The sequence below is a fragment of the Mus musculus genome, chromosome 3, assembly GCF_000001635.26.
Source record: "Mus musculus strain C57BL/6J chromosome 3, GRCm38.p6 C57BL/6J".
In the NCBI taxonomy this organism is placed as follows: domain Eukaryota; kingdom Metazoa; phylum Chordata; class Mammalia; order Rodentia; family Muridae; genus Mus; species Mus musculus.
The window spans coordinates 56,061,226-56,083,465 of NC_000069.6; the positions used below are offsets into that span (position 1 = coordinate 56,061,226).

General features: G+C 37.6%; 1 protein-coding gene across 12 annotated transcripts in view; it reads right to left on the minus strand.

The window, feature by feature from the left end:
- Nbea (neurobeachin) overlaps nt 1–22,240 on the minus strand; it is a 558,554-nt gene that overhangs the window by 436,031 nt on the left and 100,283 nt on the right. For all 12 annotated transcript variants that reach the window (XR_001783693.2, XM_006501527.4, XM_017319586.2 and 9 more), the window contains exons 7-8: nt 21,147–21,266; nt 18,634–18,780 (exon numbers count right to left, since the gene is read on the minus strand). Coding sequence is in view for 11 of the 12 variants with exons in the window: in XM_006501527.4 (XP_006501590.1) it covers nt 18,634–18,780; nt 21,147–21,266 (267 nt within the window). In the remaining variant the exon portion in view is untranslated. The remainder of the gene's footprint in view (nt 1–18,633; nt 18,781–21,146; nt 21,267–22,240) is intronic.

A 22,240-nucleotide genomic window follows, 5' to 3' on the forward strand; every position in this document is an offset into this window, starting at 1 on the left:
CAATATCTGATTTGACTGAAGGCCCCCTCCACAAGATGGAACCAGTATATAACACTGTTTGGGTGACCAAGAACCAGAGATACTATGCTTATAGCTCAGTTCTTTGCTCAGCTGCCATCAGAGAAGCATCTTCCTACAGCAGACAGGAACTAACACAAACCCACATCCCTTGGAATATATAACTCTAAATGGGATGTTTCTCAGAGATCAGAGAACCCCAAAGAAGAAGAGGCAGAAAAACTTTAAAAGCCAAAGGAGGTGGAGGACACCAGGAGAACAAACAATTCTCAATCAACTGAGCAAAGCTCACATGAACTCACAGAGATTAAAGCAACGAGCAAGCACAGGGCCTCCATGGGTGTGCATCAGATCCTCTGGGCATAGATTACAGCTTTTAGTTTAGTATTTTTATGGGACTCCTGAGTGTGTGAATGAGTGGGTCTCTCGTTCTTGGGTCCCTTTTTCCTTCTGTTGGTTTGCCTTGTCCAAGTTCTATGTAATGGTCTCTTATTTATATTATAAGGTAAAACAGGATATAATGTATAAGAAAAGAATATATTTTTAATAAAAATAAAAGGAAAAGATAAAAATTTCTCTCTCAAGAACTTTCAAAATAGATTTGTATTTTAAGAATTTTTTGTAAATAAATGATGGTAGGAATTTTATAAAGTTAGAACTTAATTTTAGTCTCAAATTTCCTGGAAAAAATACAAAAATATATCAAAATATAAATAAATGTAGAAAATTTCTGCACAGACAACATATAATATGTATTGTGGCTATACATTATTACTCCTATGAGGCCTCATACAGTCTATTAACATGCCACAATGAGAAGACCTGAAATAGAGCAGTGGGTTCCTATTCCAATATGTATTGGCTTTATGGAGAATAACAGAAATATGACTGGAGACTATAAGTAGTTAATAAAGGGTACAAACAAACTAAAAGAAATAGGTAAACAGTGTAAAAGATCACATACATTTCTAGCATACTAAATTCAAACCTGACTTCTTTTCGACAACTTAGATGCTTCAAAGACTCTTCTGAGAACCTGAATTCAAGTCAGGGAAAATCAGATTTAATTGGTGCCTTCAGTTAGACAGCTTTCCAGTTCATAAATGCCAAGCGGAATTGTGGGAGCACCTTAAATGTTTTCTTATTCTCCTATTGCTTTATATGCTAAACTAGTGACACTGTTTCTATGTTCTGCTAAATAACTCTTCAAAAGGAAGAACTGGTATATGCATCTTTGTGAACCTGCATACACACTCTCACACACCACATTACAGTATGTAAAACCTGCAGGATCAATAGCCAAGAAAATTAACCATATCACACAGATGAGTAAACAGAAGGATATTTTTTGTACAAAACTAGTTTATATTTATTCATACATTCATGCACAAAGATATGAATGTATTTTATATAAACACATTATTATTCATCGTGTAACATACATCATCCATCTTAATCAATTTTAAATTATATAATAATCTTTCCCAAAATAATACTGGCAGCTACCCTAACTGAAGATTGACTGTGATGTGTTGGAAATACTTCCTCAGTGAATCACTTTACAGGAAGCATAGAAGACGTCTAGCCACTTACACCCTCTGAATGACCCACAGGATCTTTAGCTTTAGTTTTAGTTAACATATGACTTTAAAATCACGTCAATATTGAGTCCCATAACGAACCCAGAAAGCACTGTATTAATATGAAATATCAGAAGTATCCTGTCTTACTTTTCATGGACTTGGAAACATGAATGAGCAGAGTGAGTGCATTCTTTTCAGCTGACCATGGCACACCATGGGCAATTCCAGTAGAGCTCTGAGAGGATCCAGTGTACTCTAACCCACCACTGCGGATCATTACACTCATGAGGACAGTTTTACTTTAGTGTCTTCTTATACACTAGTATACATTCTTGCTACAGAAATAAATCTTTGAAAGAAATATTTTTATTTTTATAAAACTAGCCTTTATGTTTAATAATTATTGGTAATACATTCATTCATCAGTTAGAAATTAATAACTACAAATTAACCATTTTTACTTATAAAACATTGAGATCAAACAGAAATTTTAATAACAATTTATATACAAAATGGATCTTTTTACTAAAGAAAAGTATAAAGAACTAATATCTAAAACCTTGCAAATATAAAAGCATATTACATTAAGTAGTTGAATGTGTTGGGTAAATGCCTAAAATCCAAGTACTTAAAAAGACTGAGACAACAGGATCATAATTTTGAGACCAGATGGTATACTCATACAATGTATATACAAGAGAACATAACACTATATACAGGAATTATAAATATATCGAGATTATCTGTAAGACAGTTGCAAATTAGGCAGTGCCTCATTTAGTAGAAACATAAACATCTAGATCAGATCACTTACATAATACAAATATGAGAATATTTATTAAAAAGCTCTTAAAATGCTAAGTATAACTGCCACAAAAGTAGCAGCATGGTATTTTGTAATACCTCCAGAAAGCATTAGTGACATAAGTGAATGTAAAAAATATAGACATTTTGTTAGATAGTTTGCTTGCTCTGAAGACAAACTGGCCTCAAACACGCAGCATTTCACCTGGCAGCCTCCTGAGCACTGTGTTTGGAGTTGTAAGCCACCATGCATGGGCTGCCACATTTATATAAAGGACAAAAATATTTCCCTCCCCATCAGACATAATGAATGCTGCTCAAAGAATGCTGTGATGATTGTGCAATACTCAGTAAGTGTGTCCCGAGGCTAGCTCTATATTTTACATTTTCACATTTATAGCATAATATATAATTCATCCTGTGCTATTAAAAAAATAACACAAAAAAACGAGAATCTACATCTCTAACCCTATCTTGAAAAATATGTAAGATGATCAGTTCATTTCCATGCTGCAATTTTTTGATAATTCTACTTGAGCAGAAAATATGGTCCAAATTTAGTACTTTAATATTCAAATCCTTCAACAACTTAAGCTTACCAAAAGCATCTCAAAGTTTCATTATAAAACAGATCTTACAACTAAGAGTTCTACCATCAAATTATGCCGAATGATGAGTCTATCCATACATAATCCTGCACACCTTTGTTTCCTTCCTGCAAACCACATCTTCTGTCTCAACTACTTCTGAAACTGACTTATATTCTAAGAACTCTTTAAAATTCTTCCTTGTCTATAAGATTTCCTAAATTCTCTAGTCTGGAATTAATCATCCTAGCACAAAACTTTGATCATATTTGCACTATACAGCCTTTCTAATACACATAACAACCTTTAATTATAAATGATTAGGTATCTAATTATATTCTCATAAAAGAGTATAAGCTTAATCATTTAAATTCCCAAAACTTAGAATATTTCCTTGAAATTTTCAATATATTAATTTTTTCAATTGAATCCCCTATAATCAGCATTGTTACCCTGAAAAATATAAGATTATTGGAAAGAATAAGGATTATAGTCACAAACTTGACAAAAATGTCAAAATAGGTAAAACAATTGTAATGCTTGTAATGAAATCAGTACTTCAACATAGCAGAAAATGACTAAACCAATAAAATGCAAAGATAATGACATCTATCAATTTACCTATTATGCCAAGTTCTGGCCCCATAATTACTATAACATTTTATAAATTAAAAAAAGAGATCACTGATATAATGTCCAGTAGACATGCCATTTAACACAATGACCCTGTTACTACAAAAGACTTTTCAAATATTTCACTTGCAAATACCAAGCAATTTCTGAAATCGATTCTTTTGCTATCTGCCTACAGTGCCCTGGGAGACTGGGTATTTCAGTAGACTGGAACTTTAAAAAATCAGACTGAATAATCATTCAGTATTATAACAAGGTAAGAGACATAACTTACAGAAATGCCTGGAACAGAAAGAAGTGTAGATATATATTTTTCAGAATGTATACATTACACACACACACACACACACACACACACACACACATTTATTAAATGTACACACATACAGATGAAAGCACTACAATTTTTTCCCCAAGTCCTCTCATTCATTTTTTGCAGTAAATACAGAATGTCTGAGGTTGTGGCATAATTCTACTCTCACTGGATCAAGACAACAAACAGCCGATCTCCTGGCATCTAGTCTACCAGTGATAATAGCTGCATTTTTCTTAAGTCTCCTAGAGCTACACCCTGCTTATCTCTACAAAGAATCCTCAAAAAGGCCTCTTGTGTCTCAGCAGAGAGCTCCTCAACTGCACCCTGTACTGACAAACCCCAGCTGTGTTGATTGGTTGTCTTGAATTGTGACCACCGTAAGTCGGGTATTCCATTCCCTGTGCTTCACTAAAAATACTGCAGTTTCAGAATCTTTATGACGTATGTATAATAAACTGATTCTCTACTATACAATTATACATAAGTTTCATTTCATATATAATACACTATTAAGATATATGACAAACTTGCAAACTTTACAGTACAGGAGAACGTCAGGGCCAAGAAGTGGGAGTGGGTGGGTAGGGGAGCAGGGTGGGGGGAGGATATAGGGGACTTTCGGGATAGCATTTGAAATGTAAATGAAGAAAATATCTAGTAAAAAATTGGAAAAAAGATATATGACAAAGATTTGTACTCACAGAGATTTTAGTTAATTTCATCTATATAATTTCCATTATTATCTTCAGACCATACCCTGACTGCAGGTGACTGAAGCCAGAAAAGTCAAAAACATAGATGAGGGGCAGTGACATGTCAATAATAACATTCAAGGTAAATGGAGTAAACAAATCAGCATTCAGAAGTTGTCAAGAGGAAAAATAAACCAAGTTCATACAATGCACTCTCAGTAGGAGCCACATTTTAAATCCAAAGAGAAACTAAAGGCTTTTCTATGCATAGAAACAGAGTTAAGAAACAGTCTACAGAATGAGAGAACATACTGGCAAACTCATGCTGGTTGAGAGTTACATATATAATAAAAAACACTAAAGTTAACAACAAAATACAATTAAAATAGACCAAATAAAAGTATGCAATAGACCCAAATAAACATTTCTCACAAGAAGGCATGTACATGGCCACCTAATCTAATCTCAAAGGAAATGCACATTAAAATCACAAGACAATACTGCCTCACTCCAATAACAAAAAGATCAAAGAATACAAACAAAATTTCCCTATGGAGCAGCAATCTCACTATAGGTATATTAAGTGCAGCACCTTTCTCTTCCTGTGCCAATTCCCCTTGTAAAAGTTTGCAAAGCTACCTGGTAGGGTTAAGTAAGGTCAAAGCATTCAGGAGTGGGGGAGGCAAGTGCTGCTGTTGGCAGGAGAGGCAGCAGCCTCCTGATCTGAATGAGGACTGTTAAGACATAGGACATTAGTAGTGTAAAAGGGGTGGCTGGCCCTCTTATGCAAAAGCTGACTAGGTGAAGAAGAAATTCTGGAAAGGGAAGGTAGACCTTGTATCCATTATTTTCCTCCTGCTGTGAGAAGATACCATAAACAAAAGCAACTTAAGAAAGTATTTACTCTGTCTTATGGATCCAGAGGGTTACTGTCCACAGTAGCAGAGAAGGCAAGGCAATGGGCAAGGGAGATAAAGAGCAGGAAGTTTGCTCATAACATTTTATCCACACACAGGAAGCAGACTTTATCAACTTCTACCTCCTTCCTCAAAGTTCTATACCCTCCCCAGCAGTGGGATTAACTGAGAACCAAGTGTTCAAGGCCACAAGCCTATGGGCAGCATTGTTTTGTTCATTCAAACTATCACAGACCCCCACATCAAAGTTATCCAGAAACGAGAGGTCCTAGATGGTGACCAACCTGAACTAGGGTGTTGACTAGACCCACACCAACACAGAGAGACAGAGACGAGGCAATGCACTATAGTATAAAGGCAAGGAGGGAAGGCACCTGGTCCCCACAGGAGACCATCAGTTCTGGATATCATCAGTATAAATGATTAGCATCAATCAAAAGGCCAAGCATAAGAAGAGTATGCTGGCGTATAGTGAACTAGCCAAATTTATGAATGGTAAAAATGGTACACACACAGTCACACATAGATACATACACGCAGACTCATACACATAGACACACACACACAGACACCCCAATAGCCAAGCAAAGAATGACCAAGATAGGAACCACATGTGCCTAAGGGAGGCAGCTAGAATGGATGTCAGATTTCCAAAGAAATCTGGGAAACAAGGCTGTCCAGCAAATCAAAGGCAGCCTTGGAGTCAGATGGATGAGAAATGGTTTCTTAGAGGCTGGCCCAGTGCTGAAGAAGAGTTAGGACTTATCCTTGAGAAAACAGAAAAAGGTTCAAAAAGTATGCAAGAGTGTGCCTTGAGAATATTCCTATAGATATTTTATGAAAATCTGAGAAACTGTTCAGTCAGGCCAAGGATACTGTACAATATACATACAACAAACTGGATTGCTTTCTTGCAAGGAACATTGTGGGAAAATTACATTCCTGATAATCAGACTTAAAGCAACACAATAATTTGGCAGAAGAGTGTTCAGAAGCCAGAGTGAGCGCAGCACTGGACATAGTATTTGGTGCTGATGGGATAAATCCCAACGACAGCTCCTAAGCATTTATAGATCCTCCCTCGACGTTCTTCTGGACTTCTGGGAGGGACTGGTACACTTCCACAGCACCCCAGCTACATCTTGTGCTCCTCCTTTTTTCCCTCTTGGTCTTATAGAGAAGCAGCTTGGCTTGACTCCAGACTCTTGGCAAGCTCCCAGTTGAACTGCATCAGTATGAGCTGGGAGGCCACTTGATAAAAGAGCATTTTTATCCCCTTTCCAGCATGAAGCACAAGGTGTCCATTTCCTCATACACCTGGTGGACACCGTCCAACTCCTTCTGGCTGATGTCCCAGTGCTAAAGGATGAGGAAATGCCTAACCGGTCTTTCACTCGTCTTCACAAAGGTCTTGTGTTTCTGTTCCCTCGCCTCTTCTTCCTTCTCAGGCTTGGCACAGACCATATACTTGCTGGAGCCATCACACAAAAACTAAGAAAACCTGTCTTACAATTTCCTTAAGCACACGAGCACTAAGAGCATAGGCACAGCCCAGAGTGAGCTCCTTGTGCATCTCTTCCAGCTCTCGTCTAGGCGCACTCCTCACAAGGTGCTGTGCTCCTCAAACAGTGGTGTGCCCCAGCCATACCAGCTCCTTCAACTGGAGTTGGCACTTGGGATCATGCATTTGCAGCAGCCCCAGGCAAACTGTGCCATCTCCATCTGAAACTGGTCCAAGTGCTCAACCCTCTCTCAACTGATTTTAAGTGCAATTACTAAGGTCTTTCAATCTATAACACCTAAAATATATTTACATAACTACTTCAGATATACTTTTCTGTCACTTTCATTTATGGTTGATGTGTTAGACATTCCAACACACAAAAAATCCTGGATAATCAAAGCAGACTTAGAGAAAAAGAATAATATACACATCTATATCAATTTTTAAAACAGAGTCACAGTAAGAAAAATAGCATGATTTTGTAACAAAAGCTTAGTCCAACTATTGTGGAAACCAACATGAACATTACTTAGCCAATGAAAAACAGATTTATCCCATGACCCAGCTATACTACTCTTGGGTATTTTCCAGGTCAGCATATCACAGAGAAACATTAAGACTACCGGTGTTCACTGCAGATCTAGCCACAATAGCTAAGTTATGGAACCAATGCAGAGTTCCTACAAAAGAAAAATAGATAGGAAATGTAACACATATACATAATAGAATCCTTTATTTAGCCATAGAAAAGAAAAAATGGTATCATTAACAGGAAAGTGATACAACTGCAGATAATCATATTAGTAAATTTGAGCCAGTGTCATATAAAATAGTACGACTGTTCTCACTTGTGGTTTGTGCATTTTACAGAGATTAAGGAAGTCATACTTGTATGTGTGGCATAGAAGTAGAAGCAGAGCTGTGCAAACACAAAGACATATCCTCAGTTACATCCAACACTGTCCAAATATTTATTTTGCCAATTTTTTCCCACAACGACTATGTGGTTCTTAAACATGAACTCTACAGGTGACAATGATGGATCACAGTGGAAAAGAAGTAGGAAAGTCATCTTAGGAGTATAGGGCTAAGGTTACAAAAGTAATGGGAATGGGAGGTACAGGCCTCACCATACAATGTGCTCTTGTGTCAAAGTGTTCATGGGCAACATACGACCATGCATGTTGAATAGCTGTGACATCCTAGATACTCTGTACAATCTAACCTCAGCTCTCCTGCAGTCACTTTGCTCACTACCAAGAGATTGGGGTGAAGTACTTGAATGTTCTTGTCAGGATGTGGCTGGGTCTCGTTTCTTTCTTTATGTTATCTAAATTTCTAGTAAAAACCTGTTATCAAAGAGTTTTGGGGCCACCATCCGGACCAGAGGGCAAGTGTCCACCTGGCTTGAAAGGCGGCCTCAGCCTCAGCAGCAGCAGGTCGCCATCTTGGTTCCGGGACTCAGCAGAACTTAGGAAATTAGTCTGAACAGGTGAGAGGGTGCGCCAGAGAACCGGACAGCTTCTGGGACAGGCAGAAGCACAGAGCCGCTGAGGCAGCACCCTTGGCGGGCCGCAGACAGCCGGCCACCGTCCGGACCAGAGGACAGGTGTCCACCTAGCTTGGGAGGCGGCCTCAGCCTCAGGAGCAGCGGTCGCCATCTTGGTTCCGGGACTCCCTGGAACTTAGGAATTTAGTCTGCACAGGTGAGAGTCTGCACCACAGAAGCTGACAGCTTCTGGGAACTGCCAAAGCAACACAGCTTCTGAGAGAGGCCCTGTTTTGGGCCTTTTTCTTCGACCAGGAGGAGGTCCAAAAACAAGATATCTGCGCACCTTCCCTGTAAGAAAGCTTGCCAGCAGAGAGTGCTCTGAGCACTGAAACTCAGAGGAGAGAATCTGTCTCCCAGGTCTGCTGATAGACAGTAACAGAATCACCAGAAGAACAATCTCTAAACAGAGTCAACTATGACTACTAACTCCAGAGATTACCAGATGGCGAAAGGTAAACTTAGGAATCTTACTAACAGGAACCAAGACCACTCACCATCATCAGAACCCAGCACTCCCACTTCGTCCAGTCCAGGACACCCCAACACACCCGAAAACCTAGACCTAGATTTAAAAGCATATCTCATGATGATGGTAGAGGACATCAAGAAGGACTTTAATAAATCACTTAAAGAAATACAGGAGAACACTGCTAAAGAGTTACAAGTCCTTAAAGAAAAACAGGAAAACACAATCAAACAGGTAGAAGTCCTTACAGAAAAAGAGGAAAAAACATACAAACAGGTGATGGAAATGAACAAAACCATACTAGACCTAAAAAGGGAAGTAGACACAATAAAGAAAACCCAAAGTGAGGCAACGCTGGAGATAGAAACCCTAGGAAAGAAATCTGGAACCATAGATTTGAGCATCAGCAACAGAATACAAGAGATGGAAGAGAGAATCTCAGGTGCAGAAGATTCCATAGAGAACATTGGCACAACAATCAAAGAAAATGGAAAATGCAAAAAGATCCTAATTCAAAATATCCAGGAAATCCAGGACACAATGAGAAGACCAAACCTACGGATAATAGGAGTGGATGAGAATGAAGATTTTCAACTCAAAGGACCAGCAAACATCTTCAACAAAATTATTGAAGAAAACTTCCTAATCTAAAGAAAGAGATGCCTATGAACATACCAGAAGCCTACAGAACTCCAAATAGACTGGACCAGAAAAGAAATTCCTTCCGACACATAATAATCAGAACAACAAATGCACTAAATAAAGATAGAATACTAAAAGCAGTAAGGGAAAAAGGTCAAGTAACATACAAAGGCAAGCCTATCAGAATTACACCAGATTTTTCACCAGAGACTATGAAAGCCAGAAGAGCCTGGACAGATGTTATACAGACACTAAGAGAACACAAATTCCAGCCCAGGCTACTATACCCGGCCAAACTCTCAATTACCATAGATGGAGAAACCAAAGTATTCCACGACAAAACCAAATTCACACATTATCTCTCCACGAATCCAGCCCTTCAAAGGTTAATAACAGAAAAAAACCAATACAAGAACGGGAACAATGCCCTAGAAAAAACAAGAAGGTAATCACTCAACAAACCTAAAAGAAGACAGCCACAAGAACAGAATGCCAACTTTAACAACAAAAATAACAGGAAGCAACAATTACTTTTCCTTAATATCTCTTAACATCAATGGTCTCAACTCCCCAATAAAAAGACATAGACTAACAAACTGGCTACACAAACAAGACCCAACATTTTGCTGCTTACAGGAAACACATCTCAGAGAAAAAGATAGACACTAACTCAGAATGAAAGGCTGGAAAACAATTTTCCAAGCAAATGGTATGAAGAAACAAGCTGTAGTAGCCATCCAAATGTCTGATAAGATTGACTTCCAACCCAAAGTCATCAAAAAAGACAAGGAGGGGCACTTCGTTCTCATCAAAGGTAAAATCCTCCAAGAGGAACTCTCAATTCTGAATATCTATGCTCCAAATACAAGGGCAGCCACATTCATTAAACTTTAGTAAAGCTCAAAGCACACATTGCACCTCACACAATAATAGTGGGAGACTTCAACACACCACTTTCACCAATGGACAGATCATGGAAACAGAAACTAAACAGGGACACACTAAAACTAACAGAAGTGATGAAACAAATGGATCTGAGAGATATCTACAGAACATTTTATCCTAAAACAAAAGGATATACCTTCTTCTCAGCACCTCATGGCACCTTCTCCAAAATTGACCACATAATAGGTCACAAAACAGGCCTCAACAGATTCAAAAATATTGAAATTGTCCCATGTATCCTATCAGATCACCATGCACTAAGGCTGATCTTCAATAACAAAAAAAATAATAGAAAGCCAACACTCACGTGGAAACTAAACAACACTCTGCTCAATGATACCTTGGTCAAGGAAGGAATAAAGAAAGAAATTAAAGACTATTTAGAGTTTAATGAAAATGAAGCCACAACGTACCCAAACCTTTGGGACACAATGAAAGCATTTCTAAGAGGGAAACTCATAGCTCTGAGTGCCTCCAGGAAGAAACGGGAGAGAGCACATACTAGCAGCTTGACAACACATCTAAAAGCTCTAGAAAAAAAGGAAGCAAATTCACCCAAGAGGAGTAGAAGGCAGTATATAATCAAACTCAGGGGTGAAATCAACCAAGTGGAAACAAGAAGAACTATTCAAAGAATTAACCAAATGAGGAGTTGGTTCTTTGAGAAAATCAACAAGATAGATAAACCCTTAGCTAGACTCACTAGAGGGCACAGGGACAAAATCCCAATTAACAAAATCAGAACTGAAAAGGGAGACATAACAACAGATCCTGAAGAAATCCAAAACACCATCAGATCCTTCTACAAAAGGCTATACTCAACAAAACTGGAAAACCTGGACGAAATGGACAAATTTCTGGACAGATACCAGGTACCAAAGTTGAATCAGGATCAAGTTGACCATCTAAACATTCCCATATCCCCTAAAGAAATAGAAGCAGTTATAAATAGTCTCCCAGCCAAAAAAAGCCCAGGACCAGACGGGTTTAGTGCAGAGTTCTATCAGACCTTCAAAGAAGATCTAATTCCAGTTCTGCACAAACTTTTTCACAAGATAGAAGTAGAAGGTACTCTACCCAACTCATTTTATGAAGCCACTATTACTCTGATACCTAAACCACAGATAGATCCAACAAAGATAGAGAACTTCAGACCAATTTCTCTTATGAATATCGATGCAAAAATCCTCAATAAAATTCTCGCTAACCGAATCCAAGAACACATTAAAGCAATCATCCATCCTGACCAAGTAGGTTTTATTCCAGGGATGCAGGGATGGTTTAATATACAAAAATCCATCAATGTAATCCATTATATAAACAAACTCAAAGACAAAAACCACATGATCATCTCGTTAGATGCAAAAAAAGCATTTGACAAGATCCAACACCCATTCATGATAAAAGTTCTGGAAAGATCAGGAATTCAAGTCCCATACCTAAACATGATAAAAGCAATCTACAGCAAACCAGTAGCCAACATCAAAGTAAATGGAAAGAAGCTGGAAGCAATCCCACTAAAATCAGGGACTAGACAAGGCTGCCCACTTTCTCCCTACCTTTTCAACATAGTACTTGAAGTATTAGCCAGAGCAATTCGACAACAAAAGGAGATCAAGGGTATACAAATTGGAAAAGAGGAAGTCAAAATATCACTTTTTGCAGATGATATGATAGTATATATAAGTGACCCCAAAAATTCCACCAGAGAACTCCTAAACCTGATAAACAGCTTTGGTGAAGAAGCTGGATATAAAATAAACTCAAACGAGCCAATGGCCTTTCTCTATACAAAGAATAAACAGGCTGAGAAAGAAATTAGGGAAACAACACCCTTCTCAATAGTCACAAATAATATAAAATATCTCGCCGTGACTCTAACCAAGGAAGTGAAAGATCTGTATGATAAAAACTTCAAGTCTCTGAAGAAAGAAATTAAAGAAGTTCTCAGTAGATGGAAAGATCTCCCATGCTCATGGATTGGCAGGATCAACATTGTAAAAATGGCTATCTTGCCAAAAGCAATCTACAGATTCAACGCAATCCCCATCAAAATTACAACTCAATACTTCAACGAATTAGAAGGAGCAATTTTCAAATTCATCTGGAATAACAAAAAACCTAGGATAGCAAAAACTCTTCTCAAGGATAAAAGAACCTCTGGTGGAATCACCATGCCTGACCTAAAGCTTTACTACAGAGCAATTGTGATAAAAACTGCATGGTACTGGTATAGAGACAGACAAGTAGACCAATGGAATAGAATTGAAGACCCAGAAATGAACCCACACACCTATGGTCACTTGATCTTCGACAAGGGAGCTAAAACCATCCAGTGGAAGAAAGACAGCATTTTCAACAATTGGTGCTGGCACAACTGGTTGTTAACATGTAGAAGAATGCGAATTGATCCATACTTATCTCCTTGTACTAAGGTCAAATCTAAGTGGATCAAAGAACTTCACATAAAACCAGAGACACTGAAACTTATAGAGGAGAAAGTGGGGAAAAGCCTTGAAGATATGGGCACAGGGGAAAAATTCCTGAACAGAACAGCAATGGCTTGTGCTGTAAGATCGAGAATTGACAAATGGTACCTAATGAAACTCCAAAGTTTCTGCAAGGCAAAAGACACCGTCAATAAGACAAAAAGACCACCAACAGATTGGGAAAGGATCTTTACCTATCATAAATCAGATAGGGGACTAATATCCAACATATATAAAGATCTCAAGAAGGTGGACCTCAGAAAATCAAATAACCCATTAAAAAATGGGGCTCAGAACTGAACAAAGAATTCTCACCTGAGGAATATCGAATGGCAGAGAAGCACCTGAAAAAATGTTCAACATCCTTAATCATCAGGGAAATGCAAATCAAAACAACCCTGAGATTCCACCTCACACCAGTCAGAATGGCTAAGATCAAAAAACCAGGTGACAGCAGATGCTGGCGTGGATGTGGAGAAAGAGGAACACTCCTCCATTGTTGGTGGGATTGCAGGCTTGTACAACCACTCTGGAAATCAGTCTGGCGGTTCCTCAGAAAATTGGACATAGTACTACCGGAGGATCCAGCAATACCTCTCCTGGGCATATATCCAGAAGATGCCCCAACTGGTAAGAAGGACACATGCTCCACTATGTTCATAGCAGCCTTATTTATAATAGCCAAAAGCTGGAAAGAACCCAGATGCCCCTCAACAGAGGAATGGATACAGAAAATGTGGTACATCTACACAATGGTGTACTACTCAGCTATTAAAAAGAATGAATTTATGAAATTCCTAGCCAAATGGATGGACCTGGAGGGAATCATCCTGAGTGAGGTAACACATTCACAAAGGAACTCACACAATATGTACTCACTGATAAGTGGATGTTAGCCCAAAACCTACGATACCCAAGATATAAGATACAATTTCCTAAACACATGAAACTCAAGAAAAATGAAGACTGAAGTGTGGACACTATGCCCCTCCTTAGAAGTGGGAACAAAACACCCTTGGAAGGAGTTACAGAGACAAAGTTTGGAGCTGAGATGAAAGGATGGTCCATGTAGAGACTGCCATATCCAGGGATTCACCCCATAATCAGCATCCAAACACTGACACCATTGCATACACTAGCAAGATTTTATCGAAAGGACCCAGATGTAGCTGTCTCTTGTGAGACTATGCCGGGGCCTAGCAAACACAGAAGTGGATGCTCACAGTCAGCTAATGGATGGATCATATGGCTCCCAATGGAGGAGCTAGAGAAAGTACCCAAGGAGATAAAGGGATCTGCAACCCTATAGGTGGAACAACATTATGAACTAACCAGTACCCCGGAGCTCTTGACTCTAGCTGCATATGTATCAAAAGATGGCCTAGTCGGCCATCACTGGACACTCAAAATTTATATGCCCCAGTACAAGGGAACGCCAGGGCCAAAAAGGGGGAGTGGGTGGGTAGGGGAGTGGGGGTGGGTGGGTATGGGGGACTTTTGGTATAGCATTGGAAATGTAAATGAGCTAAATACCTAATAAAAAATTAAAAAAAAAGAGTTTTGAATATACAAACTGTTGAGTAATAGGTGTACTTTGTATTTTGAATTAAGACAATTCATTTGTACTCATAAATTTATAATCTCCATTTGAAAAGGCTCAGATGTACACAGACTTTCATAACTCAGTATGATAGTTTCTCATTCCTTGCCCACAATTAGAGATATTTCTTGTATAAATGTCAGACTTTGGTGTAGGTACACCACACCCTATATTAGGAAACTAGTTGTAGAGGAATTCAGTGGCTTGGGATTTCTACTTATTTTTACCTCTGTTATATATTTAAAAAAATGTCAAGAAAGAACAAAATGATAAATTTCTAATTTACAAAGCTGCTCAACACAATGCTGGCTCCTTTCTTAGAGGAAGAACTACTTAATATTTAGATCTTGCTCTTTCTCTCATGTGTTGTGAAGGTGTTCCTATTAATTCTGAAATTATAATAGTGATACTAGGTTTATACTTAATATATGGTATAAAAATAATGTAATTTATCATCTCACCTTCATTTATATTTTTTGTTACTATTATTTAATATCATTTAACTAGTGCTAAAAAAAAAGGTACTTCACAGGGTGGCAAGATGGTTAAGCACTGAAGAGCATTTGTTTATGGGGTCCTGGTTTCGGTTCCCAGAACCCAAACAGCAGCTCAGAAACATCTGCAATTCCATTTCCAAGGGATTCAATGACCTCTTTGGGCCTCCTTGGGCACCAGGTACAGACATGGTATACATATGTACATGCAGAGAGAGAGAAAAAGAGAGAGGAGAGACAGAGAGACACAGAAACACACAGAGAGAGATTTTTAAAAAGGAAAAGTTAACAAATATTTTACGGTCATGGCAAAGAAAGACAGAAGGCTAGATACATATAAGCCAAAAATATTAAGATTCCAATGAAAAGTTAATACATGGCAGAGCAAGAGTTGAAGGAAAAGGGAGGATTTGCAGACAAGTAGATGAAAATAATCATCCAGAGTGAGATGTTCAAGACAAAGAAAGACAAATATGGGATGTATTTGGTTTTATATGGATATTAGCTGTTAATTCAATGATAACCAAGCTACAATCTGTAGAACTATAAAGGTTAGGTATAGAGAAAGGGGCAAGGAGGGGTCAGGTAGATCTTGTTAGGAAAGAGAAATACAATGAATACTTATGGGAGGATCAGTGAGAGGGGAGGGGAATGGGAGATGAGGGAGGGGTTATGTGAAGAGGCAGCTAAAATTAAAGGCCACTTGAGGGGTATTATGAAAACCTAATGTAGTAGAAGCTTCCCTAAAATATATACATGAAGGTGATCTACATAAAATCTCCAAGTAATGGGGGAGACAGAGTCCCAACAGGCATCTCTTGTCACCAAATAGAGCTTTGGCTACCAGGATTGGTTTACATCTAATTGAGTTCTTAGCCAATGGAGTCCTATGGAAATTCCCAAACAACACAGGCTGTTGCCAAACTTTATGTTGCCACAAACTAACATCAAGACCCATTACTGAAGACAACACCCACAAAACTCATTGACCACGGTGAAGGTAAACTGCTGCATACACAGAGCTTTCACCCCGGTGTGTTCTACCATCACTGGTACAAGTAGGGACTCTGTATACTATCAAAAGATAAATGTAAATGCCAAACCATCTACAAAATCACCGATCAACAATGGTGTCCTGCCTGAAAGATACGCTGGAGCAATTGTGTCACAAAGTATGCTCTATCATATAGAATCTATCATGCCCAACACTGCTTGGGTGACTGAGAACCGGAGAATATAAAGAGACCAGCATCCTAGGGGAAAACCAAATATTAATCTTCTTCAAAAAAAAGTAGTAATAAAATAACTGCTAATGACAATCTGCTATACTCATAGATCAGGGTCTCTTGCTCAGCCACCATTAGAGAAATTTCCTCCTACAGAGAATGGAAAGAAATGGTGTTCCACAGTCAGACATTATGCAGAGTGTGAGATACCTTAGAACACTTAGTCCTAATAGACTATCTCCATCAAATCCTTCCTCTCAGAGCTCAGGGAACCCTGCAGGAGAGGAGGAGGAAAGAATACAAGACCCAGAGTAGATGGAAGACACCAAGAAAACAAGAGCCTATCAATCAACAAGATCAAAGCTCCTATGAGCTCAAAAGGACTGAGCCAGCATGAATAGTGCCCAAACACCAGATTCTTTGTGCTTATCTTATGGCTTCCAATTTAGTGGTTTTATGGGATTCCTGAGTATGGAAGCAAGTCTTTCTCTGAGAGTTAGGCCTTCTCTTGGGCTCTTTTCCTTGTTTGTCTTCTCCAAATCTGATGTTAACTATTGTTTTATCTTATTTCATTTTATTAGTATCTCTTAGAAGCCTGTTTTCTAGTGTGAGAAAGGGAGTGAATCCAGAAGGGAGGGGAGGTGGGAGCAACTGGGAAGAGTAGAGGGACAGGAAGCAGTATTCAGGATATATTATGTGAGAAAGGAATTTATTTTCAATAAAAGGAAGGTGAATGGGGGTGTGGTATAAGGGGTAAAATGACTATACTAAAACCAGTTGTTACCTAGGCCTAGTGAAACAAATAAAACTAAATGGATACAAGATAGCAACATGTAATGTCACTGTGACACAAAACAGAAAGACTGCTGTAAGTATTTTGGTTATTAAAATCACTGGGAACACTAAGATCTTTTAAAGAATAATTTTGTTATTTCTATGTCTAAACTAAAATAATAAAACAGAAATATGAATATAAAAAGGTTTTAAAAGTATATTTTAATATTTATTGTTACTCTTCCATAACAAACTTCCCATTAATTTAAACATTAAACTTTTTAAAAAGCAGCAACACTTTAAATTATGGCATGTGCTCCTCAAACATTGTCAACTTTGATTTGTTTGATTGTTCCTTTGTTGTTTTTTGAGACAGAGTTTCTCTGTGTAGTAGTGGCTATACTGGAGCTCACTCTATAGACCAGGCTTGCCTGGACCTCAGGGATCCACTTGTCTCTGCCTCACAAGCTCAGAGATTAAAGGCGTGCGCCACCAATGCCCATCTCAGCTTGGATTTATACTGTATAATATTGTCTCGCCTCCAAATAGTCTGAAACTGTACAACTCCAAATGTGATTTTAAAAAGTCTACCCGTACTTACCAAGTGTGTTCATTAAAAACTAATTCATAGGAGTGAATGCTGTATCTTGCCTAAAATGTACCAATTTCAAAGCAAAATAGAGATCAGAATCATCAGTCAGTGTCACTGGCTTTGTGACATGAGCACCCTTATTACCCCATTCTTACCCACTGCAAGGGACAATTAAATGCAAATGTATGAAATGAATTCCCTCAGTCTGACACAGCATTTGACACTCTTTCTTTTTCTAAATCTCTGATCCATAGATAGCATCCCTTTTGACAAGTCATTTGATGAAAGGCTTGTTTGTGTATTTTATGTGTAGGTGTAAGCATACCAAAAGAGGGCAGCAGATACCACTATGGATGATTGTGAGCCACTATCTGTTTGATGAGAAATGAGCACAGAACCTTGGGAAAAACAGTAAGTGTTCTGAACAGTTGAGTCCTGGACAAGGCATTTTGAATGATCATAATACAATGTACATATTTCAAACTCTGAGATTTCAAATACCACTTAAATAAGCAATGTACTCAAATTTGTTTTTCAGAATTGATAACTAAAAGCATGTCTAAAAATAAAAAGGTTTTCAGAATTGATAACTAAAGGCATGCCCGAAAAATGAAAAGTTCATGAAAAATAATAATTAAAAAGAGAAGAGCAGATGAAAAGGAACATCACAGTAAATATCAAAAAGTTGGTATGACAATTACCCACATTGAACAAAGATTCTCACTAAATACAGTAGTGTGAAAGCAGGTTATACAACAAGACCTTTGCTGAGAACTTATATCAATGCAGTCATTCCTACCTTATAACCAGGTCCTAATTGATGAACTGCAAATATCTGTGCTGGGTTAAGAGCTTCACTGAACACATACACAGCCCCAAGCTGGCCACAGAACACCCTATTGGCATCAGCAGTTTCTGAAGATCCAAGAAAGCACTTGTCATAGCTCTATTTTTAAAAGTCACAAAAAATAAGTTATTATTTTGTAGTGACAGAATATTTAAAATGCATTTCTTCATTAACAGAAACATTTAAGATACTAACAATAGTGAAAATGCTATTTTGGGTATTTTTCAAATGTTTCAATAATAAAAGTAAATAAACAAGTTTTAGAAAATAAAATCAGTTAAATAGAAGTTAAGAGCACAACCATCCATCACACCCTCAGACCTGACCACCTTTTCAAATTGTAGCAATAACGACAAAGATTGTGTAATTGTTTATAACTGAATTTTGTAATTCAGAAACAAAATGTGTTTACTGAAGCAAAGATAATTTTAAATTGCTAATAATTCACAACTGATCAAATTTAGAGAGAAAATAAATCAAAAGAATGACTTTGCCAAATCTTAACTATAAAACCATAGGAATAGATTTTTTTAAAATTCTACTTCATTTCTCAATATGGATGAATAGGCAACCCCCATTTTCTGCACTAAATAAGCAAGAATGAAGAAAATCAGTTTGTTCTGCATAGGGATTATATAGAAGCAAAAACAATGATTCACTATCTCGCGAATATTATTCACCTAAAGGATCTTTCATCTAGAAAGCCTGGCACACCTACATCCTTTCAACACCAGCCAAGGAAGGCAAAGACAGTAGGTACTAACCACTATCCTCTCTTGTCACCACAGGATATCCCACACTTTAATTTGAATAAACACACTAATATTCAGCTATCAAACTAGACAGAGTCATAGAGAAATCGATCACTACATAGGTCTGTCAAATATGAGATCCCATTTGTGCTTCATACAATAGCAAAAAAAAATAGTAGTAAGGTGAATGGAAGAGAAAAACAAGAACTTATCGTTCAACATGTGTAATTTAAACTGTGCAAACTAAAAATTACTATTACGTAAAGAATGTGTACAAGACCAGGCTTCCCTGTTTCTTGAAATACTATCACAGAGAATTTTAAATCTTGGTTTTGTTTTGTTTTGTTTTAAATACTGTCTTTTCAGCTAATGTCAGCAACAAAACTATAGGGGCTTCCTTCCTTCGTATATTAGTAATAAACTACATCCTCCTGCAGTATCAGAGAACAGATAGGAAGCCAAATTTCATTTCTGTGTTTTCATTTGCCTTTGAGTCTGTTGGGCAGTAAAGCAAGTTTGCCCTATAAAGGCACGGGCAGGAACTTTCTAGAGTTCTGTGTGCTCCATGCAGCTTCTGTGCATATTTGTATTTGATTTGATTTGTTGTTGTTGTTGTTGTTGTTGTTGTTGTGCCTTTTAAAAAATGTTCTTAGTGAAAATCCAAGACTCTTGGCTTTCAGATCATGCAAACAACAAGGTAAAGTCAACTTGGCTGGGCAGGACAGCTTGTCACCCACAGATCTACAAAGAGACTCGAGACAATGTAAAATGTCCTATCATTTAAAAGAAAACAGAAAAAGAGAATACATTACAACCTCTGCTCTGTGAAAGTGATTAAGATTAGAGAAGTTGCAGACAAAACTTATAAATAGATTTAGTTGTTTGTTTTTCATAATTGTCATAAGCAGGTATTCTGGAACAATAATCTATCACTGGCCCTAGTGATTCTTTAGGTACTACAAACCACATTTTGCTTTGGCCCTAAAATGCCAGGAGGAAGGAAAGGGAAACCGCAAACTATATAAATGCAAGCATTCTTTAGATTTCAACCCTATGTCTTCTCTATCTAGGATCCAGTGTCACCTGCTCCAACACAGACATACAAAGTGAAGAAATTATCTCATCCACCATGACAAAGCATCCTGAATGTGATCTGCCTTCTGCTTTCAGAGCCCTTTAATGTCATGAAATTATCATCACTGCAGCCAGATTGAGGGGTTTTTTGCTTTAGTTTTGATTTTTAGACATGGTTAGCTCTGACTGTCCTGAATCCCACTTTGTAGACCAGGCAAGTATTGAACTCAGAGATGCACCTGCCTCTGCCTCCCTGATTGCTGGGATTAAAAGTGTCCACCACCATAGCGGACATGCTGAGATTTTTACAATATAATCTTGAGAGGCTTTTTATCCTGGGTCAGACTGCAAGCCCAGACCTGTGTTTGCATATGAGGCACTTACATGACTTGACCCTTGTGTATCACATAACCACATTCTATTTTAACTTTATCCAGATCATTAAATCATGTGTCTGAAACAGTCTACACACTATATTAAATAATTAAATATAAATTATATAAATATAAATTAACTTAAGAATTTTATATAAACTAATAAAACCTCAAACAAAATTTTGGATGTTTCTACCAAATGGTCATTATTTATATTACAGTGAGAGACCATACTATAAAATATGTTTAAAAAATTTAAACTTACATCATTTGTGTTAACATGCCAAGCCATGTCACCATAGGATACCAGCTGGCCATTAACATAACAACGGATCTCACTGTTCCTCCATCGATTGTAGATGTGGACGATGCTGATCATGTACCACTGCAATGCAACAACTAAGATGTCAAAGGTCATGAGCAGTTACTACTGTATAAAATGCAGTCAAACCTTTGCACATCCCTCTAAGAGATCTCGAGTACTGTATACCTCATGTCCCTTCCTCCCATTTCTTATGGCCCGGGTAAAGTACAGGTCAAGGAGCACCCATCCCCCAACACTGAGACAGAGGTGTAAGAGCAGCAACTGCTTATGAGCTGCTTATGAACACAACACTTGAAGGCAATCATAGAAGAATCACTATGAGTGAATAAACTTTTTATCAAACATTCAGGACTAATAGGAAATACTGAATGAACAAGAGGAAAAGAATGTTGCAATGTAATTTTTTACATTCATGTATTCATATATATTTTTTGGATTTACTAGATAAGTTAATCTTAGGTTAAATTTAGTTTTCTGTCTCTTGGAACCATCAAAATGTAATAGATGTACAAGAGCTTTCACCATTTCAGAGGATCCCAATGTCTGACTTGATATTTTTAAGTTACAGACAGTAACTGATCTGGAGAGTGCATATGCATACTGACACTAATCATATATACTGTGCCCTGCACTCAGTTTGAGATCCAAATATTGATGTATAATAAATCTGGAGAACAAGAAATAAGAACAATACATATACTGATACTAAAAATTCCTGAGAAATGTATTACAAGTTAAACAAAATAAATGAGAAATAAGAAAAAAACACGAAATAATGTTTATAGAAATATCACTAGGTGCTATGCACTAAACATTTTCTATAAATGAGGTAAAATATTAATGGTTACATTCATTTTTACAAGGTCAGACACCCCTTAGTAGCAGTTCAGCCGAGCAAACAAAAGTTTTAGTGTTGCATATCTTTTTAGGAAAGGCCAGTAACCTATTTACTAAGGTGAAGTTTCCCCTAATTGAAGCACAATAGCAAGTCAACTACCACATGTCCTGGAAAATTAAAGAAAGAAAAAAATTTT